The 27433-nt window shown below is 33.3% G+C and overlaps 1 protein-coding gene across 1 annotated transcript in view; it reads left to right on the forward strand.

Annotated features, from left to right (window-relative positions):
• Window positions 1-280: 280 nt before the first annotated feature.
• The window catches only part of LOC114337084 (homeobox protein Nkx-2.1), a 173538-nt gene continuing 146385 nt past the window's right edge, over window positions 281-27433 (forward strand). Inside the window, exons 1-2 of the mRNA XM_050652684.1 lie at window positions 281-644; window positions 23425-23671. Of these exons, the coding sequence (XP_050508641.1) occupies window positions 281-644; window positions 23425-23671 (611 nt within the window). The remainder of the gene's footprint in view (window positions 645-23424; window positions 23672-27433) is intronic.

Here is a 27433-nt window from a genome sequence, read left to right on the forward strand (position 1 = left end):
GAAAATTACCGGTGCAAATTGGAGTTTATTCAGCGATACTGTTGAGGACCTTTCAAACCAAGAAATTTTCAGGGAAAACATCGACGATGCCGTAGAGCAATTTAAAAATTGTATCCTAACTGCAGCTGACCAGTGCATAGGCAAATACACTATTAATTCCTCAAGAAAGACTGTCCCGTGGTGGAATGACTCCTGCAAACTAGCAACAAAAGAATACAAGAAGGCTCTTAACAGATATCGCAAAACCCGTAGCACTGAAGATCTTATTTATTTTAAGAAAATGCGTGCAAGATCCAAACGAGTTCTGAAGGAAAGCAAAAAAGAATCATGGAAAAAATTTGTAAACAGCATAACTTCAGATACCCCTCCCGCCCAAATGTGGACCAAAATCAAACAAATGAGAGGACTAAACACATATCGAAAAATACCCGCAATAACAGACGGAGATAACATCATTACAAATGATAACCAAATAACAGAAACTCTAGCCAAATACTTTCAAAACAAAACTAAGTCTGAACTCTCCGTTCCGTACCCCACAAACCACTCGCCACCTATCCCTATCCAAACCAATCCAATAAACCTTGCCTTCACAGAAGAAGAGCTAAATTTGGCAATATCATCAATGAAAAACTCTTCTGCAGGTCCTGATGAGATCCCATCTATTTTTCTCAAACATCTACATACAGCCACCCTCTCGAAGCTGCTCGCGCTCTTCAATAAGATATGGTTCAGCCAAAATTTTCCGAGTCTCTGGCGGCAGTCGCTTACCATACCGATAAGAAAAAATGACTCATCCTCTAACGCTCCTAACGCCTACAGACCAATTTTACTAACATGCACAATGTGCAAACTACTAGAAAAGATGGTAAATAAACGTTTGCTTTGGTTTCTTGAAGAACACAATCTGATAGATGTAGCGCAATCAGGATTCAGACCCAATCGAAGTACGATGGATAACCTGGTACTACTACAATCAGAAATAACCGAAGCTATGGCAAACAAGAAGGACGTCATCGCAGTTGCCTTAGATATAGAATGTGCCTTCGATACAATAAACAGAGCTGCTATCATCAAAAAGCTTGAGAAACTCAATTTAACGGGTAACGTTCTCTCCTTTATAAACAATTTCTTACAAGAGAGATCATTCAAAGTGGTTGCAAACGGGAAAACATCTTCAACTTATATCTCACAAAATGGAGTTCCTCAAGGCTCAGTTCTGAGCCCCACACTTTTCCTTCTTAGCATTAACGATATAGGCTCTCTCGTTCTCCCTCCCGTAAAATACTCTATATACATCTGTCATATACTCTCTATACTCATATACTCTCTATATACTCTATATACGTCTGCCAAAATTGGAGTCAAATTTTCATCTAGAAAATCCAAAGTCATACACTTCACTAGAAGACATCACACTCACCCTCCTATACTTCACCTAAATGGATCTCCTCTTCAAGTGGTTGATAAACACAAATTATTAGGAGTAATATTCGATAAAAGACTTACATGGAGAGATCAGATACAGAAAACAAGAACAAACTGCCTCAATAGAATCAATATCTTAAAAACTTTGGATCACCATCAATGGGGTGCAGAAGAGGAAGTCCTCTTAAGAATTTACAGAACCTTGATCCGCTCTAGGTTGGATTACGGAAGCATTCTCTACATATCAGCGTCCGACACTCAGCTTAAAAGCCTGAATACAATTCACAACACTTCCTTACGCATTAGCCTTGGAGCATTTAAATCAAGTCCTTCTGAAAGTCTCTATATCGAACCTTCAGAACCTCCACTTTTTATAAGACGTCAACGCTTACTACTATCTTACTTCTCTAGAGTATCTGCTAATCCGAAAAATCCAGTCATTCAACTAATTAATACCCCCCACCCTGTTCCAGATAATACTCAACCTCGATCACATTCTTTCTCACAAATTTTAAAAACTATGCTAAAAGATACAGATCTAACACTCACAACTCCTGTCACTACGTCCAGTATTCCTCCGTGGACCAAAAAGCTACCTACTGTCGTTACCAGCTTAAATCGATACAAAAAAGAAGAAACGCCCAGAACTCTCTTGGTACAGAAATTTCAAGAACTTATACATACACAGTACTATGACAAGATTCTTTACACAGATGCCTCCAAAGAAGAACATGCCGTCGGTTGTGCCGTTACCACCTCAAATACAACAGTAGCATCATATCGACTTTCTCCCAGATGCAGTATACACACAGCTGAACTGTACGGAATACTTAAGGCATTAGAGTTGCCAACCACTAACGAGAAATCATTAGCGATATGTTCCGATTCTCTCGCTGCGATTGGTTCTATCAAAAATATATACTCCTTACATCCCATTGTACAGAGCATCCACAACATCTGCCAACAACAGTCAAAAAATGGTATTTCAGTAACCATCATCTGGATACCATCCCATGTTGGTATCAATGGAAATGAGAGCGCTGATCAAGCAGCAAAACAGGCCTGCTCTCTTGAAAATCTAGAAAACATGCAACTTCACCAAGATCTAAAGGCTAAAATCAAGAACAATGTACTAAGCACCTGGCAAACACACTGGAGCATGCAAAATACAAAATTACGCACAATCCAACGAACTGTTACCTCCATCACCATGCCCCAAATGAGCAGAAAAGACAGTACTATTATCAGAAGGCTCAGAATAGGTCACACTCGTCTTGCACATGGATATCTGATGTCCTCTGAAAATCGTCCTCGTTGTGAACATTGTGATGAGCCATTAACAGTCCAGCACATATTACTGGAATGTGGCCAGTATAGAGTTCAAAGAGTCCACTACAACTTTCAAAAATTAGTGACTTACTCGGTTCTACAAACATGTACAGTGCCATAATTTGTTTCCTAAAAGATTGTCACCTTTACTATTTAGTGTAATTGTAATATTAAGTTGTAACTCGTGCAAAAACAAACTGTAATTATTGTAAGTAAATAATATTGTAAACTTTTGTACCAGTGTCAATGGCCTAGTTGCCGAGACACTTTAATTTAAAAAAAAAAAAAAAATTCTTAGTAAGAAATATTATTATTTTACTATTAATAATTAATTTATTTAATGTTAAGAAATATATTTCGCAGAGATAAACGTATATTTAGAGTTAAGTTAATATTTCTTGAAAATAAAGTAATATTACATACGGCGAAATAAATCATTGTGTTAAGGTAAAATCATTATTTATTAATAAAACAAGATATAAAACGTTATTATTACATACAAATATTTTCCCCACTCTTAAACCACTGGCCTCTACACAACAATAAAAGGATTGAGAGGCAAATCCAACTTCCTCAAATTTTCCTTCTTTTGTTAATAGCACTTTGTATATCAGCAATTCACTAAAACAAAATCGTTATGTAGAAAGAGTAAACTTACTTTAATAAAATTTTTTTTATAAAGATATAGATATTTATTTTGACAAATTTAGGAAATACAAAAAAAAAACAAATACACGGCCCCACATAAGAACTATTAATACTAATAATAGTCAATCATATTTAGTTCAAACATGGCATTATTTAACCTACACATCTTTGTTAATTTTTTGCTTTTTGTTAATGAAATATTAATTATTTATCTGTATAATATTATATAATACAGGCAGATGACAGGACCATCTTAAAAGAGGTGTGTTTAGGCTAGAAAATGATGTGTCTGTGTAACGCTTTGCTCGATTCGTTTAGCCGGTAGTGTGGCATTTATATAATGGCGACGAAGAGGGCAAAGTAGCCACGTCTGTGGCCACTATGCCTGACATGAAGTAGGTACTTAAATGTATTTTTATTGAAAAATAATAGTATTGTATGTTGTTTACAAAACTATTGAGCATTTGAAAAAGCATATAATAACGTGTGCTTTATTTGAATTCTTACCAATTAAAGCCTGGTATAGGGGTTTTTACCTGCAACTATTTTAGCAAGTAATGTACTGTAATGTAAATTAACATTACTGTATCCGATTATTGTAGCTTTATTTAAGGTAAAAACACCGTGATAGGTACTTTTGTATTTTAATTCTACTTAATACTTATGTACTTATAATTTATGCACACTGATGTATTTCCCGGTCTCCCCTAATAGGTATGCTCACGTTCAAATATGCAGCAACTTACTCCATTGATCAACCTTTTTCGAGTTTGTCAATTGCTCTTTTTGAGCGTCATTCAAATAAATGCATTTTAGGCATTTTGGATGCGTTTAATAAATTTTTATTTTATTTTTTTAAATATAGCTAAGGTAGCTACAACACTGCGATTTTACAGTAGGTATCTAGATAGATACCTATCTATTATCTACAATGTATTCAATCTATTCAGTGACCGCAGCTGGACATACCTATCTAGACATATCTAGCTGGACATAACCTATTACCTACCATACTTATTGCTATTTTCTAATATTATTGAAATTTACAAGATCAATAAACACAGTCGGAAAAATCTTCTCGCGTTTAGGTATTCTGAGAGACTTGTAATTGCCGTTTAAGAAGGTAATTGAATGTTTGTTTAAGTTGCATACCTACCTACTTGTAAGTAATCTTAAGGACCAGCTTTAGAAAAAATCCAAACGTGTTAAAATAATCCGTCAATTGTGTATTCTACTACTTATTATCTACAAGATTTTAACTTTAGCAGATATGTAAACACGATTATAATGGCAACGCAATAGAGACACAAGTCAATACCAACACAATCATGATTACAAGTATAATTTAAAACTACTCTTCAAATAAAACATTCAAAAAAAATCAATTCATGATACTCCAAAAACTTCTCTCTATAACCTCAAATCAATATGCCCAATAAAACTATATAAATACAATATCAGAGCTGAGAACAGCCCTCTTATCGTGGAGAGTCTCTACAATAGGTGGATAGGTCTTGCCGAGATTAAGTATCGAGCATAGGCAGACCTCGCAGGGGGTAGGGTCTTTATCACTGTAGCGAATAGCGGTCACATTCGCTTGAAACGAAACTCCGCCTGCTAGGATCGTGATTGGTGGGAGTCGATTTCGACACGCCCCATTGGAGGTTCGAGTGGATCCGTACAGCCGGTCGCCGCACAAGAGCCATGTACACTTTGAGGACACTCTAAGAGTACGCTTAGGAGAGTTAAGCACACTTCGAGTTAAAGAGTCTTACATCAAGTGTGCTATAGCCCGATCAGTGATTTATTTATATAGTTAGACAGTTTGTTTATTGGATTTGGTTAGCGCATTGAGAGGGTTTTCTTTTGAAAAACGCGTCGGGTGGTTGTGGTAGGTTTTTCGAGAAGTGCCGGGTCGGTAGTGAGTTCGAAGTGTGTGACTAAATGCAAGTTTTTTACATGAACTGACTGGTTTTTTGGTTGGTGGAGCCGCCTTGTTTACTCGGTGGTCCTGGAGTCCATGTCGGCAGGTTAGTGCCATCAACCTTCATATTTGCAATAAATCCTATCCATGATTTACCTTTCCTTTAGAAATAAATAGGTAAAGATTCGAGTTGTAGGTGCAAGCTTCTGTGTACATCTATGTCCAATAAAAGTCGGTAAAAAATTAATCCTATTCAAACTCATCTACAAAGGTTTGCTTTTTATTTCACCTCTGGGGTCGATGGCAATGTAGTGAGGCCTCTGTCAATTCTCTGGTTTTTGGCATACAATGCATGTAGGCAGTGCCGGATTAAGAATCCTGAGGCCCCTAGGCAACCCAAGCTATGAGGCCCTTTAAGAAACCTAGGTTTCTCCGTTTTTAGTCATTTTTATTTTTGAAAATGTCCGTTCGCCTGTTGCGAAATAACCCAAAATGACTGAATCAGGAATACATTGTTTTCCCTGCAAGTTTGAAGCTGGGCTAAAAAATATTTGAACTAAGTATTCTAGTTCAATTAACTAGTTTTGATGGGAAATAAGCCACAATTTTACTAAAAAAATGATTTTATTAATGTTTCGACGCCCAAATCGAGTGTCGTTGTCAAAATACAAAAAATATTACCTAATAGTTTTTGTACAACGGTGACAATGACACCCGATTTGGGCGTCGAAACGATAATAAAATCATTTTTTTAGTAAAATTGTGACTTATTTCCCATCAAAACTAGTTAATTGCAAAAATGCCACAAGAAAATAGCTTCAGAACAATATTCTAGTTCATTTTCAAGTTCATATTCAATCAAACTGCGTACTTATAATAAGGTTTGAACTTGAATTTAGGTTGTAAAATTACAAAAGTAATATTTTTTACTTGGAATTTTGAGCCTTGATAACCGTCATTTTTAGTTTTTTCAGTATAAAATTGTTTATAACTATTCAAAAACGATCGACTTTAGAGAAAAATTACAAGGGACATTTTTTATTTAAAATGATCCAAAGAACCTAAAATATTGTCTGATCGGGCCGAGAAAATTGATTTTTATAACTTGTTTTAAATTTTTTGTTAAATAAATACAGCAATAACGAAGAAATTATGGCATTTAGGTATAGGGAATATTACATAAAAAATAATCAGCATTTCTTAAGGACTTAAAAACGCAAAAAATATACAGGGTGTCCCATTTGAAATAAGAAAGTTCAGTAGATTTTCAGAAAAACGGAAGATCCGAAAACAATGTAAATACCACCATAATATCGGCCGTATCACAAGATCCTTACATAGGTACCAAATTTTATAAAAATCGTGCAAGCCGTTTCCGAGATAATTGAGGCGTTACATACATAAAACTCACTCTGCACAGATTAAGAAAAACACAGGTCCATCGAATGAGCTATGTTACGAGTATCTCTGAAAAACATATTATGCCAAAATAAGGGCATATGAAGCAGGACGAAGGTGGAGGATGTAATTGGAAGAATTGCGCAAATGAAGTGAAACTAAGTAGGACACGTGACATGACAAAACAACGAAATATGGACGAGAAATATTATACATCGAACACTCAACGAAAAAGGTACGTAATATCAATAAAAATGTTAATTCAGACAACAAACGCAATTCTTAAAATTTGTCCAATTCTTGGTTTTATTGGAACAACAAAACGATGTTCATCAATTCATTATTTTCGTTAGTTGAGCCAATGTATTACGTTTATTGAATGGACGAACATTCATTATGTATACCATAATCTCACTTTATTGATATTACGAACTCTGTTCATTGAGTCAACGAACACTATTTATTGAAACAACAACGTCGTTAATTGACCGACGAAGACCATTCGTTGTGCCAATAACAGTGTTATTTCTCCTAACGTATTTCGTTTATTTCTACAATTATTTCCGTTTATTGTTACAATTAATTCCGTTCATTGGCACAATAAATACGGTTATTCTTACAAGCAATTCTATTCATTGTTACAATCAGTTTCGTTCATTCCTACTATGAACGTATTTTATATTAATAATTACTGAATGCATTAGCCCAATTTATCATATTAATTGATTAATAATAATTTTTTAAATCCCCTTTTTTGTCCTTAACCTTTATAAGCAAAACGCTCAGACAGTTCGATTTAAAAATTATCAAAGTATATTATAACATCAATGTTTCGAACTTTACACGATCCCTCTTCAGGTGACAAGCGTAACTTTGATTTTTTTAATGGGAAATTACATCATGTGACAGCTCATTTAAAAGTGTTTGAAATGGTGATTTCAAAAATGTATAACACTTTAATCATTTTTGAGAGCCCAGGGGCAAAATTTCGATCGAATTATTTTTAAACGCATTCATTTTTTTGGAATCCTGAGAAAACTAATAAGTATTTTTGAAAAATTTAACCGCAGAATAAAAGACTACATTATTACTGAGGGCTGAAAGTCCCCTAGAATAAACAAAAAGTTTCTTTTGAATAGTATATTTGAAATAAAAAAATCATACTAAATTTTCTCTTTTTCACCCCTGTGACTTATTAAAATAATCATTATAGAAGTTCTCAGGGACGTCAGACCCTCGATAATACTGTAATATTTTATTCTGCGTTTAAATTTTCAAAAATACTAATTATTTTTTTCATTCAGGATTCGAAAATTAATTTTTAGTTCATCTTATAAATAACATCACAAGACAATATTAAAAGTACACACTTACAAACATAAGACACTGACAAGTTTATTTTTAATTAGAATGTTCTCCCGTATTTACCTTATCAGAAAAAACTTACTTTTATTCAAATATAAAAAATAAGTAATATCTTATCCTTATCTTCCTTCTACTACGGACTACACTTGGAAACAAAATGCAATTATTTTTCGGCACTTCGGTAGAGGTAACAGCATTGTTTAACAAAGATCTCTTTTTTAAACAATGGTAACACAGAGAAGCTAGGGGTATCACGATAAGGAAAAGCCGTTACATTTCAAATGGTCAAGCAAAACATTTATTGTCTCAACAACCACGATTATTGTCACAATTAACGCATTGTTTGTGGGAATTAAAGGCAGTAGTAGATTGATTAATGCATTCGTTGGCACAACAATCAGTGTACATCTATTCAATAATCATATATTACTCTATATTAACAACATTTGTACATTGTTTTAATGAAATCTGTACGTTGTCACGATAAACCAAGGTAATTGCTTGTCATCTACGAAATCAAGAACGTGAGTTGCTGCCACAATTAACAGTATTTATTAAATATACGAAACTAAGTTATTGGCTGAATAAATTGAGTGTTATTGATTAATGTACTCTAGTTATTCTCACAATTATTATTCAATCATTGTGGCAATAACCAAGTACATTCGTCAATGTCTAAAAGTTCGTTGAAACAACAAATTAAATAGTTGTGACAACGAAATACTATTCAATAATCACTGTTAATCAATATTACGAACTAAATTTTTTTGAGTGAAGACCAGACGAGCACAGCCTTGGTAGTGTAGTGGAAGACCACAAAAACGATGGCTAGACGATATCAAAGCACAAGTGGGGCGTAACTGGCACTAAATAACACAAAACAGAGAGAAGTGAAGAACTTATTGGAGGCCTTTGTCAAGGAGTGGATGCAAGCAGACTGAAGAAGAAGACTATTTAAGTTACATTTGAATATGCGGCCCGCATAAAAGCTTTTATTTTGAACATGGCCCGCCATCCGAAAAAGGTTGCCGACCCCTGATCTAGGTAGTAGAATTTCAAATTTGAAATTAAAGTCACTTTAATCGTGTAAATCATATACATATTTCTTGTTGGAGATGATCAAGAATGCTTTTCACAACACGAGAAATTTCACTTTATGCGGAAACTCCATCATCTCTAGCCAATTTTCCGTGCATTTTTCGAAGCTTGCGAAGTCTTCTTACACGTATTTTTGTATTAATATTCCATTTTTCATAAAGAGACTTCGCTTTTGCTTTTTCTATTGCCTCTTTACAGAGCTTGTCTCGAATTTCTAGTTGTCGTCAATTTAAGATCATGGAACGCTTCTCTAAAATTTATTCTAGGATCTTGTAATCTGAGCTGCACACGATCAATTCTCCTTACGACTTCATACCAGAAATGAACTAAAGTTATGAAACTATTAGTTAGTACTTAGCTACATTTTGCAACAGACTTGTAGCTTCACTACTGGTGTCATTTATAGTGGTAGTCTGCTCTTCTGCTATAGTTCAAGCAATCTATATAGTGTAATAGGTAAGATTTGTAGCTTTCTTTGGGTTGTTCTTCTTATAATATTAGGCCGGCAGCTGGTGTTTTCTGGTAATTAAATATGTAGTTAAAAATATTTATTTATACTTAGGTAAATACCGTTAAAGCAGGACATAATATTGTATGTGTTATTTAATAACATTTAACCTCACAGGGACCTCCCTCTTACCGCATGCTTGCATTAATAACTGATGTAGAATAGCTTTTATAATTAATCTTGTTATTGTTAGAATTACTGATACTAAAAGAACTTTATAAAAACACAGTTAGATCTAAAATTACTTTAGGTATACAGTTCAAAACTTTTAAAATTCAGCACAAAATGCAAGCATGTCCCCGCTCTTTTTTTTATTAAAAATACAAAATCTAAAAATATTTTTTTAACCGAGTCTTTTCATTAGTAGATACACTTATGCTTGGAAAATGAATTGCACAACACAACAATTAAAATACTGATACACTTAACTCATTTTCTCCTTTTTCCGTATTTTCTTCGTCACTATCATCGCCCAATTCAATAATAAATTTATTTCCACCATTAGTGTGGAAGTGCCCAATCTTCTTATAATATTCTTCCACTTTGATCACTTTGGCGATTTTTTTCTGCCAGTCTACTTTGGTAATATTGGCTACTTCTTTTTTAATTATCTCAATTACCTTTTTGTCAAATTTAGGAAATTTATTTGAACGCCTTATACTTGGTTTTAATTGTCCCCAAATTAACTCAATAGGATTGAAAACACAAAAGTAGGGGGAAGTCTCAATATAGTGTGTCCATGCTTTTCGGCAATACTCTCTAGAGCGTATAATTTTCTAAATTGCTTCGTGTGTAGAACTTCAATAAGTTGTTTTTTTGTGTAAAAATCTTCGAAATACAAATCATTTTCCATTAAAAAATTTTGCAGGTCAGCTTTCTTTGAAGATGTATTTGGTATTTTAGTGAGTTGTCGGGAATGATAGGAAGCGTTGTCAAGCACTATTACGCTGTTTTTCTCCAAGTTTGGGATCAGCGAGTTTTCAAACCAATCTTCAAAAATGTCAGCTTCCATATTCTTGTGGTAGTCAACGTTACAATCTTCCATTTTCTTCCCACATAATTTTAAAGCATTCGGAACCCATCCCTCACTTCCTCCGCAATGTACAATTAATTAGTCGCAAGCCTTTATTTGCAGGCATTTCTGGTATGCACATGCTTGAACCATCTGTCCATCCTTTCTTTACTGTATCGTGGGTATCATACCAAGTTTCATCTAAATAATAAATTCTCCTATTTTCTTGCCTATATTTAGTAATTTCTTCTAGGTACATATTACGTCTGTTGACTATTCTTTGGCTTTTCATAATTGCTCGACGTTTATTTATTTTTTTGAACTTAAAGCCCATTTTTTTATCCAATTTTGAAAAGTTTTCTCACAGCAGTTCATATTTCGACCGGTTGTTTCCAATTTATTTCTTATTATTTCTATTGTAGGTATTTCATTGCTTTTGTAGCAGTCGTATATTGTGGTTTTCAATAGTTTTAAAAGTGAAGGATTTAAAGGTCTTGAAAATTTGTAGTCACATCGTTTCTTGCGATGATAGGGTTCATTTTTAACTATTTTATATACAGTAGAAAGTGGAATTTCTGTTAAATCAGAGGTGGCTTGTGCCAATAGTGTTTCATCGAAGCCGAATTTCGTACGTAGATTTTTGTATACATTCAAACATACTTGCTGTGTTTCTGCATTTAAATGCATTCGAATCTTCTTTACGATCTCTTTTTTTTAGTAATTACATTCACACTAGCACTGACAATTTCTACAATATCAGCGTTATCGTACGCGATACGCGATATTTACATTATCCCACGGGCGCCACATCACTATTCACATTAATTAAATTACAATAATCAACACTTGACACTCTCCAAACGAAATACTAAACCAATATTCAAAATAATTACAGCAAACAAAACACTCGTATCACTTAACACACGTACACTCCAGTACTAATACACTGCTAGGCTACCGAACTAAAACTAATGTTTTGCACGAAACTTGTGAATAGATATGCGGGAGGTCTGGCCGTAAAAACACAGATGCTTTCACAAAGGGCCGCTTCTTAAACGTTTGACCTAACATCTATAATCTATATTTGAAGAATATCATATTTCACCGGCTTGAAGCTATTCTACAGTATTTTTTACTTGGACAATAATTTGTCTAATACCCATGTAGTTCTATTATAGTTTCTAACCCATCGATGATAACGCTAATCGCTAACCGCTTGTATTCTGCCGCTCCATAGTCTTTCAGAATCACGTTTGACAGTTTTTGTTCAAGCATTTTTTAATAATTCCCATAAGTGGGTACGTTGAACATGAGAAAAAGAGACGTTTGAAATAATTTTCAATTATTTTAACGAATCAAACGATTGGATCTTGTTTAGCTGCAGCAATTCCTAGATACTAAATTCAATGAATGATCATAATTTACACATTTAACTATTCAGAACAGTTTGCGCCCTCTATATGCAAAACATGATTTATGATGTAGAGATACGCATCATTGTGCGATATCACATTTTAAAAGGTTGGATTTCATGGTTCATTTTGCACTATCTGCAAGCTAGAAAGCTAGATAATTGGCTCGAGATTAGCTTTTGAATAAAAATGAGAATGTAGTTTACGTAGGAGGTATCTATAGGTACCTACTCCAAATGTTAAAGTAGGTAGGACACCTACTCCATCGACTCTTATGTAGGTACTGTGGTGAGTAGAAACTCATCACATCAAAATATTTTTTATTCGTATGAAATAGAGTATAAACTTATACTTTATGTTCATACCTATTCATAAGAACATACTCGTGAGTTTATACTCCGCTTTTATTAATACCACTAATCTTTTGCTTGTAGAAAATTATTCAAAAATATCCCAATAATCTAACGTCCATTGTCAGCTTCTGCCGTCGCTGGTCCACACATAGATATGTTCAGAGTAAATATTAAATAATTTAAGTAGCAAAACCCTGAAAAAACCCAAAAAAATCCTTTTCATTATCTTGAATTGTCTAAGTTAAATATGCCTTTTTTGTACGTACAATAAACTATTTTTAATGAGAAATAAGCCACAATTTTACCAAAAAAATGATTTTATTAACGTTCCGAAGCCCAAATCGGGTTTCGTTGTCAAAATACAAAATACTACTAAAACAAATAAAAATGTTGTTGCTAAGTAAAAAAATTATTCTAATAATTTATTTAATCTGACTCATTTATATTGGCAATTCAGACGTATATGATATCGCCAATATTTATGAGTTGCATTCCTGGGACGACTTTACTAAAAGATAGTTCATTCGATTACATGAAATCAATCCCAACTCAAGAATATCCGTCACAAAAAAATCATAGCATGTGATCTGTCTTTAAAAAGACAACCAAATGCAACGATGACAGTAAAATTCTCGCGTTAGAGATTCCATAGTAAATCACGAGGAAAAACCAGGAAAAAACCTCGTGATACTATCCCGACATCGTAAGTATGTATTTGGTCTTACATTTAATTTACTTTCAAAAAACTAATAGTACCAAATTCTGACTTTAATATGTTTAAATTATAAATAATATTAATAATATATAGATATGCAATAATAGGTAATACTAAAATATAAAATTTGTACTAACTCGATATGTTATTGACTTACTAATCGTGGTATTTTCTTTCTATTGACTTCCTCTTTCAGTATGGGTAACCACATCCTACTGCATTCTACCGAGGAATTTGCGACACAATTGGTTTCATTTAGCGTAATTAGAGCCGCTTCTTTGATTTTTCTCTTTTTACTATCTGATTCTTTCAGGACTATACTTGAATCTCTCCACTGAACTCTATGTTCATTATCCCATGCGTGTTGACATATTTGAGATCTATCAAATTCTCTATTTTTAATATAAGACTGATGTTCACTTATTCTAACGTTCAATGGTCTTGATGTTTTACCTAAATAAAATTGTTCACATTCACAAGGTATTTTATAAATGCAATTCTTTGTTCTTTCTTGTTCATTGTTAGGTTTAGTTTTAGATAGAATAGGTCTCAATGTGTTTGTTGTTTTGAATGTTGTTGAAATGTTGAATTTATTTCCTATTGTTTTAAGTTTCTCGGATAGTCCTTTTATAGGGTGAAGTCGAGTTCGCTCCGCTTCGTTCAGGTATATTTTAGAAGGGTACGAATTGGCTCCCGCATGAATGCGGGTAGGCTCTCATATAATCGCGGAAACATTAGACATTGTTGCCAAATCGTGTAATATTTATACTGCTTAGGAAGTTTACATAGTGATATAGACTTTTTATAGGAAAATTATACTTTTAGAGTTTGTTTTAGTTCAACATTGGCATATGTGGCAATTTTAACACAAATTATCGGTGTCGGCCGGTATGCGCTCGACCGTTTTGCGCTCTTACCTGAAATCGGCCGGTTTGCGCTCTACACTCTAATACCCGAAAGTTAAGTTAGGACCGAAGGGTTAGGTCTTCCTCCTTTCCCATAGATATTTCTAGGAAGGTACCTGTTTCTAACAAAAAGAGAAAATTTGAAAGAAGTGACAACGCTGGGTGATATTTTCGACATGTTTAGGTAAAATAAATTTTGTCTATGGGAGCCAATTCGAACTCTACCTTTTTTAGTTCAGGCAAAATTCTTACCATTGGGAGCAAACTCGACCCCGTCCCTTTTAATATATGGTATTGATATTTTCCTCGTATTATTTCTTGTGAATGTTGTAGGATCCCGTTCTACGTTCTACGTTTTAAGTTGTTCTGTTCCATTCGATCCAATCTTGACAATTCCTTATTTATAAACGATAAGGGATAATAATTTTTTAATAAAACAGATGTTAACAATTGTTTTTCTTCTAAAAATGAATTTTCGTTAGAACAAGTAATTTTGGCTCTATCATATAAGGATTTAATGATTCCCTTTTTAACGTTGATGTTGTGATTTGATTTGTAATTGAGATATCTGTTGGTGTGTGTTGGTTTTCTATACACTTGAGTCTCATATCCAGTATCATTCTTTGAGACTAAAAAAAAACATCGAGGAAAGGTAAAGTGTTATTGTATTCCTTTTCCATTGTAAATTTTATTGTCTCTTGTTGATCGTTTATAATATTCAGGAATGCATCCAACAATTCTGATCTATGAGGCCATATTGAAAACACATCATCTACATATCTCCACCATACTGTGGGTTTTAAATTTTGTTTAGAAATGATATTAGTTTCGAAATCCTCCATAAATATATTAGCCAATAATGGAGATAAAGAAGAGCCCATTGCTAGACCAAAATTTTGTTTATAGAATTCATCATTTAATAGTTGAAAATAGGTATTATTAGTACATAATGTCAATAAATCCATTATAGCTGATACATTTAGTCTTGTCCTAGTTGTCAATGTATTATCATTTTCTAATTTAGTTTTAATTATGTTTAAAGTTTTATCTAATGGTACATTTGTAAATAAACTATTTATGTCAAAACTTACTAAAATATTATTTGGATTAAATTCAATATTTGATAATTTGTTTAACAAATGTTATGTATTTTTTATAAATGTGTCATTATTATTTGCAAATGGTTTTATAATATTTATAAAATTGTGGCTTATTTCCCATTAAATAGTTTATTATAAAAATGCCACAAGGAAATAGCTTCAGAACAACATTGTACGTACAAATCTCCTAGGAGCCTCACATTATTAGGCTTTGGATCAGGTATTAACGTTCTTTTTCTTCACATCCCATATTAGAATTGTCCGACGTTGGCGATCACCATTGCGAAAATGCTTCTCGATCTTCTGCCACATGCAACAATTATTGTCCTACATTCGGTATACCTACTTATGAGTCCATTCACGAATGGTTTTTAGGCAAAAAACCTGTTTTTCCTACGTCTCTCCGACCTATTTTTCCTTTAAAAATTAAGTAGTTTTAGTAGGTATTCTATAACTATCGATTTCCTCTCAAACTCTCAATATTATGTTCCTGATAAGACATTTAATTCTCTATCTTCGTTGAACTTGAACCCACATTTCTAATGCTTCAATTTGAAATTTAATTTAGAGACTTTAATTTAAAAAAATTTGGTTTTGTTTGAGTTTATTTTAATAGGTATCCATCTTCTTTCCTACTTCGTGAAGTCCACACCCTAATTGCATTAGATAATTCCCCGTTTTATCCCATATACTTAACTGTCTCTCAAGTACTTTTTTAAATAAATAGTCCGAGTAAACATTGAAAAATGTTGGGGACAAAATGCAACCTTGTCTGACTCCTCGTTGTATGGAGATTTCGTAGGTGCATCTATCTCCTAATTTTACGGTGGCAGTTTTTTAGCATCTGCTTTATTTTACATGCTGTACTTTATCGAATGCCTTTTCAAAATCCAAGAAGAACGCATTTTTTCTTTGATCATGGCATTTTTGTAATAGAATATCTAGCGCAAAACGTGCCAACCTAGTTTCCAAAGCATTTCTAAAGCCAAGTTGGGTTTCTTTGAGTTGTTCTTCGCATTTGCGCCTAATTCTGTTGTGAAGTGTTCTTAGGAAAATCTTAAGAGTGTGCCCCATTAGACTAATTATTCGATATTCTGAGCATTTTCTACACTTGTGATTTTTTAGGTATTTCGACAAAGATAGAATTAAGAGAGTCTGTGTGAATTACTACATATTATATTGCTTTATAAAGTTTTACTAGGTACTACCTTTATATTGGCTTTATCTAATACCTATTAGTTTCAGCCTAGTCAACTAGTTTCAATTAGTTTCAACTCAGTCTGTGTGTATATCATCTGGATCACAAGCTTTCCTAATTTTAGCATTTTTATAGCGTATTATATTTCTAATATAATTTCTGGACCATCAGTAAAATTTTAATATGATCCAGTATTATTATCTATTTTTGTCATCGTCAAACAAGTTGCCGTTCTCTTCTTATTTCGTTCGGATTTGGCTATGTATACCTAGAAATCTAAGATCCCAGTATCCTTATTTTTTCTTTCCTATTTTTTCTAGCTAATGCTTCTGTTGTACAGTTGGTAATGTTTATATTATTAATGTTTTCAATGAACATTATCCAGCGTGATCTTGTCGTGATCTTGTTGTTCCCTTTCGTCTTTTCTTTCCTATCGAACAATTTAATACTTTGTAAAATATCTCGAAAACTAATAAATTTAGACACAGGGAATGTTTTCTAAAAATTAAAGTACGGTAATGGTACTTTCCAATAGTGATATAAAATACAAGGTGTTACATTTAAAATTACTGAGAAAATAATGTACTTGCGTTTTGACTCACCCTGTATTTGATATAAAGAAAAATAGCAATATCTATCATTTTTGAAAATTTTGACAATACACAAGAAAATATGGCATCAATAAACCATTGCTTTTGTGCGTATTCTTATTTATGGTAGTCGAACTTGTTGCGATTTTCATATAAAATTGGTTATAACTTTGTAAATACCCTGTATAACATAACAAACCTTTATATTTTTGTGATGGAGAAGTTGGCAGGATTTCGAATATAAAATAAACTATAGGGTGTACCATTTAAAAAAACATAAGTTTGATCTGCCACTGTGTTATCGAATAACCTGTAACATGCTAACTAATTTTCTAATGTGAAGCTTAAAGTTGCCTACAATTTTTGTTATTAACTTTTATTGCTATCTATTACTATATCGGATCTATTGAGATTTACCCCACTAATCAATCACCATGTATGTATAGAGATCACCTATCTTAATCTAGTTGAACTCTAAGATTCCAATACTTCTGATGAAGTTGATTAGCTTCCTAGATGACTTGTTTCGTATGTCAGAGGGCGCTAGACTGATTTCTTCTATGAATTTTAGTCGTTTGCAGAACAGTGCTATGCAGTTGCATAGTAATATTCTGTCATTATTTTCGTTGTCACAGAAACGACAGTTCTCACTATCTGATTTGCGCATTTTTTGAGATACCTATCCCAGAAGACAGTGATCATTTTGATATATTTTCTACTCATTTCGAGAAGGCGGTTTGTTGCAGTAGGAGACACTTTTATAAACTTTCTTAGGGTACGAACATGCCGAAGATACATGGATGAGCGCAGAGTAGGTCGCGATCGCGGTCGAGGTTTACATCCATGACTGGCAGAACATACTGAAGATACCTTCCTATTTTGTTTTGGCATCGACATCGCTGTAAACCGCGATGCTAGGTCGCGGGGGTAAACGGGTGACACATCCTTGCTATGTGCGATCTTATAAGAAAATGAAGGTTTGTTTTGACATCGATGTCGCGACCGCGATCGCGACCTACACCGCGCACATACATGTATCTTCGGCATGTTCTTACCCTTACTTGTCTTTATCCTGGTGTGTTACACCAATGTAATCGTAGTTGATTGACTTCCCAGGTCCGGAGTTCTTCTCTAATCTGTCTTTTCGATAGTCCACAGAAGGGTTCTTGGTGCTTGAATGGGGTATTATCCTTTTTCTCTTGCGAGGAAGTCAGATTCTTCAACAACGAGATCTCCTGGTTTTATTATTTGCGTCTGTCGCAGTTTTAAGGAGGTGGGGGAAGGTTCAGCATTGACTATTGAGCGGCAATGAGGCATGTTGACATCGTCCATATGATTCCAGAGCCGTGCTTTGATTTATTATTGATCTTTATTATTGATCTATATTATTGATCTTTTCAATATGATGCAAGTCTTCGAAATGCCGCCTCTTAAATATTATTGAAACTTAAGTATTTAATTTATTTTATTTTTATTAAATGTACCTACACAAACTGAAGGACAACTTTTATTTTAAAAACAAAACATACTTTAAATTAAATGAAATATGTATTAACATTAAATAACGTTTACAAAAATTACAATTTTGCCCTTCTTACTTTATGGCTTACTTAGTCATGACTTTAATTTTGGCAAACTCGTCAATCAGATTGGTTAAAGTAGCAGCTAGTGAGGACTCTATTGAAATGGGTAATATATTTTTTTAGTTTTCTTTGTCATATGGATTTTAGTCAATAGTTTTTAATAATTTTTAATTTTGAAAAACTTCTTTACCCACTAGCTACCCACCTTAGACAGGAAGTGAATAAAATTCTTAGTGGTACAACTATATTTGGGTATAAAGAAATTTGGTTATTTTGGCACAAACAGTTCAAAATCTCAAAACCTTAAAAAGGTTTCATGGAGTATGGTATCATTTGAGGTATATCACGCAATTTTTCTAGAAGATAATTTGACTCTATATCCGATTCTTATTCTTTTTCTATTAAAAGTATTGAATGAAGATTCATACAATATTTTTCTAGTGTTTTATCATCTGTTTTTCTCTATTAAAAATATCATATAAAAATTAACAATTGTTATTATGAGTTTATAGAAGCGAAAATGGGGCAATCAAAAAATTAATGGCAATGTGTAAAATATAGATGAAACATTATTCATTTTAAATATATCTTCCTCTAACTCATCCACAGATTTTTCGTAATCAAATTGGCGATTTTTTCTCCTGGCTCCAATTTCATTTTCAGCTGGAAATTCGGATCATATATCAAGATTTTGTGCAATTTCACTAACAATAATTTTCATTTGGTCTTAGCCAGATTTTTACACAATTTGACAAATTTATAGTTCAACATCTTCGAGACTGAATTTGTATGAAATACATTATCATGTCAAAGAACTACGCCGCACATAAATTTATAATTTTTAATATTTTTTGCTAATCCTCGTGCTTTGACTTTAGTTTCTGGATCTGTGTTGATGTCTTCTATTGTTTCGAATAAAGCATTATATTTCACAAAATTGAAATCCCAAAGATTTCAATGCATCTATTCTATTCGCCTTCACCATCTAGTAGTACTCAACGGTTTTAGAGTTAGTTGTGAAACATGTTATTTTCAGAACTTCCCAATGCTTTGTAGAACCAGAAAAAACGTGTACAGTTCTTGTATATTACAAAAGAGGTTGTTGTTTCTGTAGGCGAAGACGCTTCGTCATTTGTGACTAATTTTAAAGAGTGGCATGCGCAGGGCACGTAAAGCGCTCTCGGATATTTTTCAAGTAGGTATTCTATTTTGCACACCCTTTTTTGTTCCTTTCATATCGGTCCCGTTATCATAGCTTTGTTCTCTAAGCCGTTTTAACTGAAGACCTTACTTTTCCTAATTTGTCAAAATAAGTTCTGTTAAACCTTCACTGGTTGAATCACTAGCTTAAAAAAACAATAAAAAATTCTACGATATTATATTTTGTTCTGACAAGAATTAAAAGCGACAACAACTCTTATCGTCAATTCGAGCTGTTCAATATGACGTACGTCTGGGGTACAATCGGCGATTATCGAAAAATAAGTATTTGGCAATTTTTGCTATTTCGACAATTTTGTTTAAAATAATATTACCCATTAAACTTATCAATTCATCTTGCCTACTCTTGCTTAAATAAGTCACAAACCATGTATCAGACTCTCTTTGAACTATCATGATATGTTCTTCCATTACTGGATCAAACTCAGAGAGCAATTTGTACTAACTTAAAAAAGTTTCCGTTATTAGGTTTAAACAAATGATCAGTTGTTCCACGAAAAGCTAAACATTGTGAGGTAAAAAGTATAATTCTTTTTAAAACTTCTCTGCAGCAATGTTGAATTATCCATTGTTATATTACATTTTACTGATTATGCCTCCCCCTTGTGATGCCGCCTGATGCGGCTGCCTCACCGCATCATAGCACCGCACGGCCCTGTGTGATTCCCAGACAAGCTAGCCGCTGCACTTTTTGCAGCTTGGCGTTAGCTGTTATTTGTTGTATTTTTGGCCACCATACGAGTGATGCGTATGTTACCATTAGCGTTACCAGGTGTCCCGATTTGCGCGAGACGTCCCGATTTTCAGGGGTCTGGGGAAGCGTACCGATTTGTACCTGATCGGGACAATAAATGTCCCGATTTTCATCCACGAAAACCAATTTCAGGAGAACTTGCAGTGAATTTTATAACTATGTTATAAAAACAAGGCACTCCTGAAAGCGGCAAAATCGAATGAAAAATATAATTTTAATAAAAAATAAATAATTTACTTAATCAACGTTTTTTTTATAATTTCGTCTGATTATTATTATTATGTAAGATTAAATACAGATTATAGAAACACCTTGTAGTCCAGTAAATGAACGGGAAATACGGCGATACCGTGTAATTTTCAGGAGCAACTCCGAATTGCATGAAAATTTGGACGGCTTGTGCCGTTGGTTGCTTTTACTCGGGGGGTGACAGTCACCCTAAGTTGGGGGTGAAAAACCACGCGTTTAAAATAAGTCTGGAGATGGATACATTGACTAGTTCTAAGCAATTTTAGTTCTAAATAATTTTAACTTAGTTAATACTTTTCGAGTTATTTACGATCGAAAATGTGCATTTTTCGACAAAAAAATCACGTTTTCAGGCGATTTTCACAAATAACTCAAAAAGTAATTATTTGATCGGAAAAAATATTTTTAGCAAAAATGTAGCATAATCTAAAAAAATGAAAAAAATTGTGAACTCGTTAAGTCTATAAACCCAGCAAAAGCAAAGTTGTAGCTCATGAAAAATACGTTCTTATTCGTCAAATTCCAAATCAAATATTTCAACGTAAAATAACTATGAAATGAAGCACTTTTCGGAAAAAAACAATTAAAACATTTTTAATAAAGCTTATTTTTATTTCTAAAACAGTTTCTAGCATCAAAACTAAGTGAGTTGCTCAAAATCAAGTTGGCTCCTTTTTTTTGTTAAAAAAATCGTTAAAATCTCCCCCTACTTAGCACCCAAATGAAATTAATCGTTACCGCTTTACAAACAATTTACTTATGTATTTTTTACATGATTGAAAGGGCCTGAACGAGTCACTAATCACGAGTGTATACAAAATATGAACAGCCATATTTTAACCAATTTTTGTCTTACAGAAAAACAAAATGAATCTATCATATTTATAAAAGCAAAACCTACCTACTTTTTACTCCTTGAGATTTTTAGTATCCCTAATACTTTTTAAGTTATTTTGAAAAAAGGGCATTTTCCAATATTTTAGGAAAAATTTTTTTTACTATAAAACCATTTTTTTTTTCAAAATAAGCACTCCCAACCGGTAAACCTTACAGATCGTATAAACAATACACATATAAAGTAAATGGTAAAGCGGTGGTGTTAAATAGGGGGAGATTTTACCGATTTTTTTTTACCAAAAAAAGGAGCCAACTTTATTTTGAGCGTAAGTCGCTTAGTGTAAATGCTAGAGACTTTTATATAAAACAAAATTAAAGAGTTTCTTAAACACAAAAAAATTTTAATAGGTTTTGCTCGAAAATTGCTTAATTTTTTTGTTATTTCAAGTTGAAAAATTCGATTTGGAATTTGACGAATGAAAACGTATTTTTGATGAGCTACAACTTTGCTTTTACTGGTTTTATAGACTTTCTGAACATACAATTTTTTTTGCTTTTTTAAAAGCTACATTTTTGCTAAGAATATTTTTTCGATAAAATTACTCGAAAAGTATTGACTTAATTTAAAAATTATATAGAACAAAAGTTTTTTAGAGTTAGTCAGTTGATCCATTTTGGGGCTTATTTTAAACGCGCGTTCTTTTACCCCCGAGAAGGGGTAACTGTCAACCCCCCAAGTAAAAGCAACAAACGGTACCTACAAGTTCAACTTTGAAGCAGACAGTAAGTAGAACCTAAAACCAGATTTTCATGCAATTCGGAGTTGACTATGAAAAAATTACACTCCAAAACGGTCATTTACTGGGCTATTGTTGTTTATTTGTCGCGATCTACAGCCCTAAATCCCGATTTGTTTTTGCTTATGTACCGATTAAAAACAAATCGGACCTGGCAATACTAGTTACCATCGTCCTAATAATCGTTTTATATGGCCAGAGGGTCATTTTCGGTTTTAGTCCCAAAGTCGTTCCAAATGTCTTGCGGCAGGTCCAATTTGCCACCAAGGCTCTGCATAATATTATTTCAATATGAGTATTCCAGGAGAGATATTGATCTAGGTTTACCCCCAGATATTTTACTTCTTTGGAATAGTCTAATGTGATGTCATTGATAATTGGAATGTTCCAATTGGAACATGTAAATTGTATTTACCTATCCTTGTGACTGTATTAAAGTCGTTTTGCTGGGGTTGACATTTAAGCCCTCCTTCGAGCACCACCTTTTAATTTTGTTTAGGAGACGTTTGCATAATCTAAACTAAACTAAGGAGAGATAGAGGAAACCGAGATAAAAGGACTGTGTGGTAGGGTACTTAAAAGAGAAAGATGAATAAGATATGAACAGAAATTAGAGGCGAAAAATAATAAAGAACAGCGACCCTTAAAAAGGATAAAGCTGAGGAGGAAGAAAAAGAAGATTATTAGTTTGTGACTGATTCCATAACGTAGAGAATACGCGAATTCTAAATATTTGTTTTCAAACTTTTGTATGATTTATTTTTCCTATTTAATAGGCAGAAATAACAAAGTAGAAATGTAATACAATAGTTAAGAAGCCTAGGCTGCCGCTTTGAGATACATAGATACATATAAATTTAAAGAGAACAAATATTTTAGTCCAGTAGAATAACTTTCCGTTCTAATCTTTTTCCAAATCAAAAAATCCCTATCCAAAATATTAGAAAACCATCGTTTCAACCTGAGTTCATCAAGAATTCAATAGGTTTTTATTTTTCAGGTGGCAGCTACGGGGAAGGCCCCGTAGTTCCCGGCGATAGAGGTGACCTCCACGGCCTGCTACCCGAGCTCAATGGCGTTGAGCTGGCTATGAGCTTGAGCCCAAAGCATCTCCAAGGTCCACAGGTTCTCAGTCACTTGCAACAGCTCCACCACTCTACTCCTTTCAGCGTTACGGACATTCTAAGCCCCATAGAAGAATCATATCGAAAACTGGAATTGTCTACGAATCCTCCTTCACCCTATAGGTTAGTTAAACCTTATTTTCAAGCCTTGTTTTTGCGAAGTAGATAGCGCAGTAGTTCATTGGGGGGTTCTTTTCTATTTGCGTTTAAAACAAAAACCACAGAGATTTTTATAATCTTGTAGAAAAAAACTATGACTTTTTTTAGGATTTAAGAAAACTTAAAAAGTTTAAAATTTAAAAAAGTAAATGAATAAAATAAATAAAAGTAAGTAATGCAACCCCGTAATGCAACAAGGAACCAACCAACATTTTTTCGAAAATGGAGTTATTGGTTATTGGAGTTTTTCGAAAATGTAGACTTTAAATAATACTATTCACGTTCTGCAATAACGAACCAAATGTTCCGGTAGATCATAGCCATCTACTGGACGATAGAACCATATTGCAGATTAATAAATTTAGTTGTACAGATTTTCAATTTCGAACAAAGTAACTTTGGTTCCTTGTTGCAGAACAAAGAAAAAAAAGACACCTGCAATAAATGTCTTTATGCCTTTAAAATAAAAATTATGAGTAGGTACAGTTACGATCATTGAATAGTTTACAGGCTTACGTATCTAGGAGCCAATTTTTTTAAATTTCACCTCGTTGAAACGCACCTTTTACGTCAAAGTGACGTTACCAGTGGTGTACCTAGAATAGGTTGATTAAAATTAAAAAATCAAAATAATATAAATATATTTTACAAAATTTAACAAAAATGCCAAGGGCCATTAGTTGTCGAGGCATTAAGCTAAATAAAAAAAAATTAACAAAATACAAAGTATACAAAGAAGTTTTTTTTGGAGGAGTTTGATATCGATTTATTTTATTTTTCAACACGCGAAATTTTTGACAAGTATTGACTTTTTGAAATTTTTTGACTTTGACATTTATCAGATCCGTACGACACTGCAACTTTACAGTATTACAATATAAAAATTAAGGTGTAAACTATTCAGTGATCGTAACTGTTACCTATTAAAGATAATGAAAAATAGGATATGTATTGTTAAAAGACAGAAATTTCATTTGAAACAGGGTAAATTACGAAGAAAACCCTTAATTTAGCCTAACTTACCTTATTACCTTAAATAAGCCTTATTTTTTAAGACGACGCGACTCGACGTACAGATGACGAGTATACAGAGGTATCTAAACATAAAAAAGGGAACAGGAAAAGGAACCTTCAACTGGCAGAGTTTGTCACGTATTTAGAACCATTGCGGCTTAAAGGAAAGTCAGTTTCCGAAGAAAAACTTAAAGATATACAAAGTTATTTTCATTTAATTCAGGACACCACGATTTTTATACAAATTTTATTGCAGGTAATACTATAATCGAGGACATACCTAAAAAAACCTAATTAGACATTCCTGAAACATGTCGATCTTTATTTTTAAATTACAATTTTTTGACATACCCATCATCGGTGCCGCCCAAAAATCCAGACAGCCAAAATCCATCCATCCATCCAATGGCACTACAGCCCAAATCGAGCCTTGGCCTCCTTCAATAAGCTTCTCCAATCATTTCGATTTACCGCTGTTCTTTTCCATGAACGCGTTCCCAGGACAGCCAAAATCCCGACAGCCAAAATCCCGACGGCCAAAACACCGACACGCCAGAATCCCGACAAGCCAAAATCCCGACATGCAACAATCCTCGCATAAGTAAAAATTCCGATTTTTGTTTAATACTTTTGTTTATTAACAAAAAATAAAAAAGAGATGGCCATAAACAAAAAACAAGAAATAAATGTATGTAATTATATGTTAAAAAGAAACTTATCAAACCTGTCGGGATTCTGGCCTGTCGGGATTTTGGCCTGTCGGGATTCTGGCGTGTCGGGATTTTGGCCGTCGGGATTGTGGCTGTCGGGAATTTGGCTGTCGGGATTTTGGGGTAGACCCCTATATCATACATCATACCATACAAGTGACACCATCCATTTGGGCCTGATGATGAAACCGATGATTTTCTTAAATGAGAATATGGAGCATGTGATAGCTCATTTGAAAGGTTATTCAATTCTCTATTCGGTAATATAAACATTAACATAATTATTTATACAGAGTGTTCAAAAAAACTTACATTAAATTAATTGAGACAAAAAGAAGAATGTATGTAATTTATTTAATGCAAAATTTACTTTACTGTTGTCAGAAAAACAATTTATTTAACAAATAACTATTGTTTCTAGCTTAGATTCAATGTTAAAGCTGCACCCACCTGTCTCTTGGCAGTTTGAACATTTCATTTAAGCGGAGATCAATGTTTATTTTTCAAATAAAACTTTTTCTGTTTTCTGACAGCAGTAAAATGTATTTAGGATTAAATAAATTACGTACATTCTTCTTTTTGTGTCAATTAATTTAATTTAAAAATAGTTATTTATGAAACAGTTCGTGAAGTATCCTTTTTGCGAACACACGCGATATTTAGAGCACAAGCGACAGCGGAGCGAGTGCTATACATCGCGTAAGTTCGCAAAAAATACTTCACGTACAGTTTCATACAATATTTTATCTACTCTACCATAAACAAATAAAAAAACTGTAACTCTTCGTCACTGGAATTCATTTCTATTCTACAATTTTTAGAACTTTGTCATTTAAAAATTCTAACTTCTTTCAAACCACAAAACTGTCAAAACTTTTGTCGTAATTTATTGCTCGCTCGTTATGTCATCACCATGACATCGCCAAAGTTAAGGATATTTGATTATATGAAAGTGTGTTAAAAACAGTGCGAAAAAGTAAGTCCCATTTAAAATACATTGTTGCTTCACGCACACTTTAAACACTTCACGCACGGCTATCTGTAATGACAGTTTTGACAAACTAAAAACTTACACATAATATAGAGTAGATAAAAACATTTTTTGTACACCCTGCATAAATAAATATATTACATAATGTTTATATTGCTGAATAGAGAATTAAATACCCATTCAAATGAACTATCACATGACCCCTATTCTCATTTAAAAAATCATCGATGACGTGACTAGTATAATGCCAAAAGTTGTAACTGAAAAAAATCCACCTGTTTCAGAAATTTCTAATAATGTTGTTTATTTAGCTAATAATTAATTTATGCGTTACTTTATGGACTTAGGGTAGATGGATTAAGAGGAAACAGTAGCGATCAACAGGTAGTGAAAACGCGTTCCAAGATTGCGGCTGTAATTTTTAATATTTTTTCGAGATATTTGGCACACTTATTCGTAATATAATAAAGAATGATGGTACAGAGCCCAATTTTAAAAATATATTAATATGTGGAAATTACTCTGTAATTAAATACAACATTAAAAAAACGAGCCTGTACCGCCATTAAGAAGAACAAAAAAATACACTTTCTTCAAATAAACTTTTTTATCCGATGCCTAGATTTTGTGTCGTTTTGGAACTACTAATGAAATAAAAAATTTTAGTAGTTCCAAAATGACACAAAATCTAGGCATCGGATAAAAAGTTTATTTAAAGAAAGTGTATTTTTTTGTTCTTCTTAATGGCGGTACAGGCTCGTTTTTTTTAATATTGTATTTAATTACAGAGTAATTTCCACATATTAATATATTTTTCAAATTGGGCTCTGTACCGCCATTCTTTATTATATTACGCATACGTGTGCCAAATATCTCGAAAAAATATTCAAAATTACAGCCGCAATCTTGGAACGCGTTTTTGCTACCTGTTGATCGCTACTGTTTCCTCTTAAACAGAAATATAGATTTCGAACCAGACGTGGATTGTTAATGTTACATTTTTAACGAAGC

Source organism: Diabrotica virgifera, chromosome 6 (assembly GCF_917563875.1).
Source record: "Diabrotica virgifera virgifera chromosome 6, PGI_DIABVI_V3a".
NCBI lineage: Eukaryota > Metazoa > Arthropoda > Insecta > Coleoptera > Chrysomelidae > Diabrotica > Diabrotica virgifera.